The sequence below is a fragment of the Eleutherodactylus coqui genome, chromosome 1 (assembly GCF_035609145.1).
Source record: "Eleutherodactylus coqui strain aEleCoq1 chromosome 1, aEleCoq1.hap1, whole genome shotgun sequence".
Taxonomy (NCBI): Eukaryota; Metazoa; Chordata; class Amphibia; order Anura; family Eleutherodactylidae; genus Eleutherodactylus; species Eleutherodactylus coqui.
In genome coordinates this window covers 160,302,936-160,314,932 of record NC_089837.1, presented here as the reverse complement: position 1 = coordinate 160,314,932, position 11,997 = coordinate 160,302,936, and the positions used below count along the sequence as shown (strand labels likewise).

The following is an 11,997-nucleotide window of genomic DNA, read 5'->3' as shown; positions in this document are numbered from 1 at the left end:
TGCTCAGCTGCCCTCATGGATCCGATCCATGAGGGCAGCTGAATCTTTAACTTTATTTAACTTTTATTGACTTTAATGCGATCAGCGTTATCCATTGGATAGCGCAGATCGCATTGCTGGGGGAACTCCCCGCGGCCCCCCATGACAGCTCCATGTTGTCGACTACCTCCAGGAACCGACAGCATGTAGCTGTCACGTCCTCAGCCCACGGGGCTTTAATCCTCAGGGGATACATGTTTTTACATCCCTGAGGATTAAAGCCCAGAAAGCCAGGACGTAAAAAGGCAATGGGGCTGTGTTAAGTCAAGGTTGTGTGAGCCCGACCTTTAATACATACACACACTACATATATCTACGTATGTTACAGGCAATGTGAGAAAAGCAAGCATTCTATAGAATGTGTGAGATTTTTAGGCAATGTACAAAATGTGTGCTTTATTTAATTATGGTATATACTTTCCCTATGCATTGTACATAACACTTAGGCATTATAGAACACTAGCACAAGTACTATTTAGACAAAGTAAGAAAAGAAACTCATAAGAAAGCCTTTATAGAAAAAAAGCTGCATATCTGCATATGAAAATGTACAACGAATATAAAACTGAAGTACAGGACTTCCTTATTTAAAAAAAAAGGCAAGAAAAAAAAACTGTAGCTACGAGCCCGTATCTAGTCAACAGCAGTTGTCTTTGTGTGCTTTGCGTCCCTGGGGTGGTGAGTAAAACCTTCTTTTCCTTTCTCTTTTATTTCAACTATGCAAGTCAGATTTTCGAATTGGTGGCGGTCGGGAGAGGTGAGGAGCTGGATGAATGCTGACTCCTGTCCTAACAAGCACTGGCAGCAGGCATGGCACCGTCGGAAACACAGGTCCATGTTTTGGCAGAATGTGTGACAGCGCATAGGGCATGGAGTGAGGGGAGTCAAAGAAGACCATGTGGGTGGCAGCGTCATGTTGACAGACCTGTTCGGTTTTGCATGCAGTGTGTTGACACTGTAGTCTCTAGAGTCTGGGCTGTCTGTCAGTGTGAGTACAATTGAGGCCCACGCTGGCTCTCTCAGCAGGAATCTAGTAGTGCACCTTGGTAGAGGATGAGGGTTCTATTGTGGGACATTGGAAGATAATGGGGCTTATTTGTGGGACATTGGAAGAAGATGATAAGGGTTGATGGTGCGAATGGTGAAATCATATCTTCTGGTGTAGAGCCTGGGCGGAGGGTGGGCCCGGTCCAGTGCTGGCAGGAGTACTTCATACTTTGATGGTTCGCATTTTAACATGGCATAGAATACCTAGGAAAAAGGTGGAATATTCATCTTTTCATACTTTGACATTCCATTTTTGGAGTTCTATAGATTGTTTAGGCATTCAATACAATGACTCATTTCACACATTGCCTGTAACATCTAAATATATTACATGCACACACAGTATAATACACATTATATATACATATAACATATGTAGACAGTAAATAAGTAGTAAATACATATATATTATACGTATATATTTACTATTCACTCATTGGTATTACATCTAACTGCACATTTAAAATAAGTAATAAATGCAACAAATATGTAGCTGTTACATACATCTGCATATATTCCATATGATGATATTATATACCTAGAATGATACTAAATATGTAGACATTAGGATTAGAGATGAGCGAGCGTACTCGGAAAAGCACTACTCGCTCGAGTAATTTGCTTTATCCGAGTATCGCTGTGCTCGTCTCTGAAGATTCGGGTGCCGCTGCGGCTGACAGGTGAGTCGCAGCGGGGAGCAGGGGAGAGCGGGCGGGAGAGAGGGAGAGAAAGATCACCTGTCAGCTGCAGCAGCACCCGAATCTTCAGGGACGAGCACAGCGATACTCGGATAAAGCAAATTACTCGAGCGAGTAGTGCTTTTCCGAGTACGCTCGCTCATCTCTAATTAGGATACAATCACAATAGTCTTTTTTCAACTGATTCAGTTTGCTTTCAAGAGAGGTGTATTGGATTATGTGGCTAAAAACCAGATTTCCACACGTTCCTTATTAAAGTGACCAGATTTTCCCAGGGTCAAAGCAGGACAGAGGGGTGTGGTCAGGGGCGGGGCTTATGACAACATATTATTTTTACCTCCGTCGTTTAAAAAAGTACAGGGCCGTACAGGCAGGCAGCAAATTCCACAGCATTTCTGCTTCTAAAAAACAGTTAAAATCCATACCATTGGTGCGGATTTTGAGTGGAAATCACCTGCGTACCCGCAGCTCAATTCATACTATGCGGCGCTCCCCCTCACCTCGTCCAAAGGCTTCCCACTGTCAGCACTCCCTGGGTTCCGATTCCCAGCGGCCTGTAGTAGCCTCACCTGACCAGTGGCGCCTCACCTGTCCAGACCGCTGGGAACCAGAAGCCGGGGAGCGGGACAGCAATAAACCTACAGAGGAGGTGGGGGGGAGCCCCGCATAGTATTAAATCAGCTGTGGGTATGCGGCTGATTTTCAGTCAAATTCCGCACCAATGGTAGTACAACAATTGCTGTACTACTATTTTTATGAATAAAATATCTTTGAAAAATTATTTCCTGCCGCCATCTTCTGACAGTGTGAGGACTCCGTTTTTGTGGAACGTCCTGTAGTTTCTATCGGTACTATTTTGGAGTACATGTGACGTTCTGATCACTTTTTATTTTTTCTTGGGTGGTCGAAAAAGCGCAATTCTGGCTTTTTTTTTCTGACGATGGATAAATAATGCGTTACATTGATAGATCGGACTTTTAAGGACGCAGAATTACCAACATAGCATCTAAGAAGGTAAGTAAAATGCCGTACCCAAGTGCATATGAGCAAGGCAATATGATAGAACCCCACGTGAATCGCTATTATGATCCACAGAATAAATACTACGTGTCACTTTTGTCATGAGTATGGTAAAAAAAAATCCACTCCCCCCAAAAAATGGCCAATTGTGTTTTTTTGCATTTTACCCCACTTAGAAATTCCTTAATACCAAAATTGAAATTTTTATATATATGCTTGTATTGAACAAATGTGTGAAGTTTTCTAAACATTGGAGACACCCGGGTGTTATTCCCATCCATGACTTATCCTGGTTTTGCACCTTGATAGAAGAGAACGGCTCAAAGAGTTTTTAGCATTTTTAAAAATTTTCAGATAAAAAAAACTCTTTTCCATTTATAACACAAGACGTGGGATGTTGTAAGATGGGCAGTGCTGATCCAAGGGATTAGGCAGAGGAGCAAAGCAATATTAGGCAACGTCCACTTTATGGGGAGCAGATTTTCATGCTGATCTCAATCTGGAATTTGATGTGGATTTTGAAGTAGAGATGTGTAGATCCTTGCATTGGTCCATAGTGGCAGTGCTACTACCAATCTGTAAGACTGGTATCCCCATCGCCACGGGGCCGTGCCCGATAGTCAGCAAAGGCCAGCCATAAGTGGATATCTTTGTCCTAGGTTCCCAAGCCTGATGATAGGTTTCTATACAGGTTCCCAAGCCTGAAAGTTGGTGACTTCTACTTCTTTCTGTATATTCTGCTGCTCCGCTGATTGCTGAAGGTCTTGCAGGCCTTGCTTCATGCCTAGGGGGTGAAAGACACAATTATGAAATAAATCTATATCTGACATAAATGTCACCAGTGAGGGTTGTGGACTCATGTGTGATGTTCCTATAAGAAACGGCATTGGGGGACAACGGTAACGACAACACATAAAATACATCATGTTGCCGGGATGGGGGGCAGGGGGGGGGGGAGAGTTAGAACTGCACCATTATATCCACCAACTATCTCAGCACGGACAACTGTATGACGTGTTTCTTCCTGTGATCATCAGGAAGAATCCTTAAAAAGGAAGAGGGCGGGAAGGTCCTGATGGCAGAGCTGGATGCTGGGAGGGGCCAAGGTCTAATGCCAAAGCCATATGGCGGGAAGGGCCAAGGCTGAATCCGGAGAGCGGAAATAGCCCGAAGCCCAAACTGGACAGCGTAAAACGATTGAGGCCTGAGGCCGAAACCGGTGAGCATAAATTCCAGAGGCCGAAACCGGAGGGCAGGAAGGGGACATAACCGGAGGGCGGGAAGGGCCTGAGGCCTGTATCCGGAGGGCGGGAAAGGCCTGTTGCCAGAGCTGGGGGGTGGGAAGGGCCAAGGATATTAGATTGTAAGCTCTTAGGAGCAGGCTATACATGTCTCTTTACAGTATTGGATCTCTTGAGCCTATAATTACATACGTATATACAGCAATATGCAGCAGGATAGATTGGATCCAGGGTGATATCCGATTGCCACATCTGGGGTCAGGAAGGAATTTTTTGTTCTCCTGAGGTAGAACTCTCTGGGGGAATTCGCCTTCCTCTGGGTCTTTGGGTTAGGCAGCTCTCATCTCAGGACAATGGTGAACTGGTCAGAAGGACCGCAGCAAGTTCTGTGCTCTCCCCCGGGCCTGATCTGAGGGTCATTGTGATCCCTGTGTAATTTATTAAAGGGCCGGTAATATTTCATTACAATGTTGCTTACTGCTTGTCTAATAAAGAATTCTATAATCTACATGCCGGTGTTTGGCCTCATGTCCACGGGACGCGTGGATTCTGTGCAGGGAATCCCGCACAGAATCCAGCACTGCCCACGGCCAGTGAGCCCTGCTTACCTGCATTCGCCAGCAGCGGCATCCATACGGATCCCTCCACTTCTGGGTTTGTTGTACTGCGCATGGTCCTCGCGGTCGGACATGCGCAGTACAGTTTGTTTTTTCTTTAATTCCTGGCTTTCCCGCGGATCTGCGGCACATCCACAGTGTCAGCTGCGGGTGTGCCGCGGATCAGATGGCCTCCATTAACTTCAATGGAAGCCATCCGTGCGGGACCCGCAGAAAAATGGAGCATGCTGTGGTTTGTTTTCCGGACCAAAAAGTCCACAAATCAAATCTGCATGTTTTAATCCATTTGAGGATGCCTGTGCATTTCTATGGGCGGCTTGATTTGTGGATCTCCACAAATCCAATTTCCCCGTGGACATTGGGCCTTTGCCTTTTGTCTGGATTTATCCTTAGGCCTTATGTACACGTACGGATTTTTGCTGCAGAATCTGTAGCGGGTGTCCGCCTCCGGATTCCGCAGCAATAACCCTCCATAGCATGCAATACAAAAAAGACTCTTCATGTACATGAGTGGAAACCAATTGTGGTTTTCGCTTGCGGATGAAAAGTTGCAGCATGCTCCATTTTCGGCGGTTCCCACACAGACGGATTCCATTAAAATCAATAGAAGCTGTCCGGTGCGGCGCGGCCATAATTGTCATTGCGAACAGGCTGCGGTTTCTGCGGTTATAGCAGGAGTTAAAAAAAAAAAATCTGATTTGCACTTGACCGACAACGAGCTGTGTGGACCATCCGCAGTAAAGAGAACCTGTAAGAAAACAGGTCCGCGCGGGTGCGGCCGGTACATGCATGTACGCAGGGTCACCCGCCACGGTCACAGCCGGAGTCTGTGTGGGAAATCCCTATGTGGAGTCTGCGTGTGCCATGGACATGAGGCCTTACATGACGACCATGATGACAGTGATTGCAGCCGCCCAATGTTCCAGAAGTATATAATAAAGTGTATCAAAGATTCGGTGGCAGCTGCTGCGGGACAGGAGCTATAGGGGGCTCCATATCTGAGAACATATAGCTCCACCTATAGCGACGTCATACTGTCTTCTCCTGTCCCCAATTACAAGTGTTATGGGGTTTAGTCTCTGATGTGGGCATTAACATTGTCTGTGTCCTCATGTCTACACAACAGACTACCTGAAAGAGACCGAGGACTGGACAAAAAGGGCAACTGAGTACAGAAGACACAACAGGGGGTCCCACATAAAAACAGGAAACGGACTAAAGAGGTGTCGTTCACAGGGTGCAACAAGCAGCCATGGCGCCTCCCGATCCATAGACCCTCATAGCCTCAAGAATGGCGTCTCATGAGATTATAAAGGGGTTCATAAAGCAATGTTGTGTACTGCCGCATGCAGCACTCCCTGCAGCTCATTACACATCCCCCCCCCAAGGCTATCACCGCTTCGGTAGGACAATACTGGGCTGCTTATGCCTTGAAGGCGGCGGACAGCTTAAGGACGGCATCGATAATCGTGAGCCGACTGCTGTGTGCAGCATGGGGTTTACATGCTTCTATACACTGGAGCGATATGAGGATATCAGATGCCTAATGTCTATGTACTATTGTTCTCCATGAGTTTCATGAACTCCTTATTCATCGGTAGGAGTTACCTTTACATTAGTTGCTTCTTGTATGGGCTATATGTTATGGTTATAGGGGTTATCCGGGAAGCGGCCGCTGGGATACCCCGGGGTTGGAGCAGCAGCACTGCTCCGACTCTGTATAGTGGCCGGCGCCTGTAATTGCAGGCGCAGCTCTCACTGAAATCAGGGGTGACTGTACTTCTAATTGCAGGCTGGGGTTCCACTGACTTCAGTGAGAGCTGCGCCTGCAATTATGAGCGCCGGCCACTACTCAGGGTCGGAGCAGTGCTGCTGCTCCCACCCTTGTGAACCCCAGTGGCCGCTTCCTGTGTAATCCCTTAATGGCGGCTGCGTGTCACAGTTGCGCGGCATGCACTCAGTGACATTGCGTACGGCTGCCGGTCACTATGCACTATCTTGGTGTCTATGGGTGCATAATACATGCCAGAATAGAACACGCGCCAATCTATATTGTGCGCCTATTTCATGCAATATGTGATTGGCATCATGGGAGCCTATGGCAGACTGGTACAGAGTATTCTGTGCGCAAATACCACACACAGAATACCCTGTAACAATATGTTGGTGTGAAGGCCTTCTATGTACACCCCTAGGAGAGCAAGCACCATGTTGTGGTGCCCATTTTGTGGCTCCCAATGCAGACATGGCAGGTAGCAGACTGGACACCTGGTAGTGATATGACTGCTGTCTACAGCATTACTGTAGCAGGTGTTGCTGCATACAGCATGCACACCTCCCTCAGCACTGCTCCCCTAATGTATTAGCTGGTGACATATTTATGTGCCAGCCAGCATTTCCCGCCCACACAGCAGCACATCGTAAGCGCTGACTCACCAGGTCCCCCGCCGGCAGGCGCGAGCATTGCAAACGCTTCAGCAGCGGGGCATCACGGTACATGTAGTCTTTGATGGTGGCCGGAAGTAGGACGCACGAGTGCTGTGGGCGGGGCCTGGGCAGGGCTGATTTGTGTTTTGACGTGAGATGGAAAGTGGCTCCGCCGGGTTCAGACATGGAGGTCGGTGGCCTGCACCGGGAAGTGCCCGCTGGGTGAGTGACACGGGGGACAGGGCGGGCAAGAGCTGAGTGCAAAGAGAGATGGCACTGCCAGGTGGGTGTTAGTGCCCAGGGCACACCTGCAGCCTCGTACACTGCTAGTATGGCAGGTAACTGGACACTTTCTACAAACTCTGCAGGTTTGGCTTCCATTAATAACCGCAGATTGGAGATGAATAACTTTGGCAGGTGGTTATGGCGGTTCCTGTGCCCGCCTGTACCCCAGCGTGTGCGATGTGATCCGTAGTGCTGACCTCTCTGGCCCCGGTCATACGGCGGACCCTGCACCGTTCTGCGGCAGATCTGTAGCAGGTCAGCTTCTCAGCGGTATATAGTGTGTGGCGCGGTGATACGTGAGAGCGGCACCGACTACGTCTGTGGGCGGATTGGAAAAACCACCTTCCTTTCTGGACGCACGTTGTGACGGTTCATCGGTAGTTGATCGTCAGCGCACCGCCGCTGGGGACCCCCGCTGATCAGCTGGTATCGGGCAGCGACGGCGCACCTTATTTTGGGGTAAAATATACCAGAAAAAGCACAGATCCGTTGATAAATGTCGGCTTTTATTTGCCGTGCTTGACAAAGTGGCGTGACTTACTAGAAAGGGGTATGGCGGGCACCAAAGTTGTGCCAAAACGTTCGTGTATACTAAGCGGGCTAATAGTGAACCTGAAGAGACAATCCGGGGTTACCAAGACCAGCGCACCGCTTTATAGATTAGTTTCCGAATCTCGCCTACTTCGTGCGCCGACAGAAATCTACGCAGTTCCTGACGTAATCTATCCATAAGTGTCATCTGGGATGGCCGCGCCCCATAGACTCTTCATCAAAGTGGCCAGTCCCATGCAGAAAGAAGAATAGTTGAAAAGTTTTAGTGCCAGCTTAAGTTAAGACACACGGGCGGATTTCGAGTCAATGAAAGTAAATTGATTTTCATTGATCCGTTCACACTTGGGTATAATGAAAATCGCAGCACACTATTTTATCGCGTATTACGCACGTAAAAGCCCAGTTTTCTATGTCAGCGTATGATATGCAGTACATACGCTATGTCAGCGCAAGTTTATCACGCCTTTTGCTAATGATTTAAAAAAAATAGGAAGAACAACATTCTAGGCAGTTTTTTTCTGTGCGCGTAACATACGCGGTATGCGCGTGAAAAAACACATAAGCGATGATACATAGGAAACATTAAGGCTGGGTTCACACAGGGCGGAGTTGCCGCGCCAAATCTGCATGCAGCCGCTAATCTTGGGATTAGACAGCCATGTGGATGAGATTTCTCAGAAATCTCGTCCACACGGGATGGCAAATCCGTTGCGGCTAAGGCGGCAGAAGCCGCTGCTGCGGCGCGGATTTACCGACCACAGCATGTCTATTTTTTATTTTCCGCTGCGGCCACGCCCTCCTCTATGGGAGCGCTGGCTGCAGCGGAAGAGCGAGCGGCCGGGCTGCTTTTCGCTGTGGCCAAACCGCAACATTTCCGTTGGGAATCCTCCCTGTGTGACCGTGGCTAAGCAGTACGCATTTCAAACTCTGCGATGTTTAAACATCGCAGTGTTTTATCCATACGATTGTGTGAATGAGCCCTACAAAAATGTGCGACTTCTCTACGCCATAACTTTGGCGTAAAGTAGTCTGTAAACATCCCGCACATTTATTACCCAGCCTTATTATTACCCGCTGTGATAGATTTGGTGCGTGTTTAGACTGTGCGGTGTAAGTACATACAGGATTAGGAATGCCCCTTTTATACTGAACGACAATCAAACTATTCTTGTTTGCCTGAGCGAGTCGGTGACTTTATCATCGGCTTACGCGCTCCCTTGTCTTTCAGTGCTTCACATTCCTATGTACGATCCCTGTTTGAACTGCCGACAAGTAAACGACCATAAGTCTGTCAGTGTTTGCCAATTCAGGAATTTGCATGAACTGTGCTTGCGTAACCATCGTGAACTCACTTCTACCCGAAACAGCGCCATTTTTGTCCATGAGGCATGTTTAATATTGCTGTTCAGCTCCAGTCAACTGAATAAGGCTAACCTGCAGTACCAGACTCAGCCAGTGGACTAGAGGGGAGCTGTTTCTGGAGTAAAAAGGTACTGTTTTTCTAATCTCAGGGGACACCGTCAACTCTTTAGCTTTCAGGCTAAACTCTAATTATTCACACAGAATGTCGCAAATTTGTTTATAGTGTCTAAACATGCAAACCGAGGCAGTCTTAAAGAGACCCCGTCGCCTATCATTGCGTTTTCCGGGGCGATAATCCACACAGGGGTAACGCAATGATCACTTTCCATAGGATTATTATGGAAAGCGCAGCCCGATGTACACGAACGGAAAAGTGCCCGCTGTTTTCCACTCGTGTATAAAAATTGCTGCATGCTGTGATGAACCATCAGTAATGATAGGTAGATCGTGGTGACCAAAGTGTTCTCCCACGGTGGAAATCCACTGCGGGAAGACACTATGCCCATGGACAGGCCGCCTTAGTGCTATAAGCTAAGCTTATGTACTGAAAGTAGATGCCCCGATGAGTCCGGGGATGTAAGTGTTCTACTTACCTCCCCTGTCATTTTCTTGGTGCCAGTGCTGGAAGCCGCCACTCAGGGCATTGAGCAGTGGCGCTCAGTAGTCCGCCCGTTCTAATTTCCTAATGGGTGGAATACTTACTGGCGCTGCACAGTGCATTCACTGATTGGTTTCATCGCTCTTATTGAGGGATCAATGGGGAATGTAAGTATAAAACCTATATCCCCGAACTCAGCAGTCACCTACCTTCAGGCCATGAGCTTGGCTTATAAAGCTATAAGTAGCTGCTAGATCTCCTATAGGCTCCCTGCACATGGGTGGAAATTCTGCAGTGGGATTTCCCCTTTGTTCATGTTAGCTTTGGCGTACGGGGGCAGATATCGTCAATTGGATGATCTCCACCACTCAAAGTCAATGGAAGACGTCTCATTGATAGCGGTGTTTCCAACGGGAAAAAGCCACAAGCAGCGCGTGGCTCTTACTGGATGTATTCCTGATGACATAAGTTAGAAGCGAGTTGTACGGTGATGACATCACTCTGTACCGCTACGTTGGATGGCATCTGAGGTGTCAGAGCTTGCTGTCTGGCATTCCTCATGTGCCATGCCCGCCTTGTTCTAAGTAGGTCAGAGTTCTGCAATGAACACTTCATGGGTTTGGCACTCTTTTTCCATCGGCTCATTGAACATAATATCCGTGTTGTATAATGACTCTCTGGCCACTCTCGCACTGCATCAATATCCTGTCTTCTGTGTATCCGACCCCTGGATTATGGATACTGACCATAAAAGTGGCCTTTGCTAGATTTCTCTATCTGCCGGGTTTTTGCTCTCGTTTGGGTAATTATTTAATTCTATAGTAAATGGTAATCAGTGCTAGGGATACAAGTAAAGCATAGTTGTAGACTTGTGGATGTCAATCACAGCTGACCATATGGTTTGAATCCTTGCCGGGATGTGGTAAGCTGAGATCTATGCTGCTGTTTGTAGCCTGCCTCTCTGATCCTGGATACATAACGTTGGCCGCACTGCTTCCTTGACTGGCCCACTTGAGTACACTGCCCAGTCAGAGCTCAGAATTCGCTCAAACGAACGTGCATGAACAACTAGCAGTGACGTCACACGCTCATTCAAACTAGAATCGTCCCGTGTGAAAGGGGCATACACCCTCTGCATCATTAGTCTACCAGGTAGTCAGAGTAGCGGTGCGGCCATCTTTGTTGGTCCAGGACTGGAGAGTCTCTAAATCCTGGGAACAGCCTTCTTGTAGGCAATGTGCCTCTTCTATATGGGTTATGTAGCCTATATGTAAGGGGTTTTCTGGCCTTTTCTATGGATGACCTATCCTCAGCTGGTCAATGCAGTGCGGAGCAGGCATTCCTCCAATGGGAGTGAAGTCGCCTATTAGACTTCTGGCTCTGAACCCCGATGACCACGTCCGGCCCCACTGTGGGCCGGACGATCAGCTGATCGCCGGGGTTAGCGGACCCCTGGTAATCAACTATTGATGACCTATCATGAGGCTGGTTTATCAATAGTCAAAACCTGGAAAACCCCTTTAAATTACCATGTTGGTAAATTCACTATATGATAAGCTCGTTAAACCATATAGTACATGGAACCAGGTCAATGGCTGCAGCTCATTTATTATATACTCATTCATTAAAACCTGTTAGTGACCTCTGAGAACACGTGAAGAGTTTAATGCATATGGGAGCGGCTGTAATACGTATCGTACGTCGCCGTCGGGGGCTGGTCGGCCTCCGGTAGTCCGTAGGATGTGTCACTATACTGTAGAAGTGGCGGCTCCCGTCTCCAGCATGTGAGTAATGTAGGATGACTACTTAGAGTCTTGCCTTGGGCGGTGAAAGTGCTTACTAAGCCAGGCTGTAAAAGTGATGTCACAGATGGGACATCCAGACGGAGCGACCTATGACTCCTCCGATTACTGCAGCATGTAATCTGTAGGGCCTCCGTCCCCGATAGCGTTAGGTTATTGGCTGCTTCGCTCCAAAATGGTTAAACTAGTTATCAATTATGCTTTATACTTGAGTCGTACCAACATAATTCCCTTTATTACTAAAGAGTGTGAAGACCGGAGGAGAGCACATCTACCACCAGTTAGCAGTAATGGTTTGTCGCCCCACAG

The 11,997-nt window shown here is 47.7% G+C and overlaps 1 protein-coding gene across 4 annotated transcripts in view; it reads left to right on the top strand.

Annotated features, from left to right (window-relative positions):
* The first annotated feature begins 7,208 nt into the window (after positions 1-7,208).
* Positions 7,209-11,997, top strand: part of RUBCN (rubicon autophagy regulator) — a 38,081-nt gene continuing 33,292 nt past the window's right edge. For 3 of the 4 annotated variants that reach the window (XM_066602531.1, XM_066602542.1, XM_066602512.1), the window contains exon 1: positions 7,209-7,311. In XM_066602531.1, coding sequence (XP_066458628.1) covers positions 7,274-7,311 — 38 coding nt within the window. In that variant the 5' untranslated portion in view covers positions 7,209-7,273. The remainder of the gene's footprint in view (positions 7,312-11,997) is intronic. The other variant, XM_066602522.1, reaches the window with a different exon arrangement.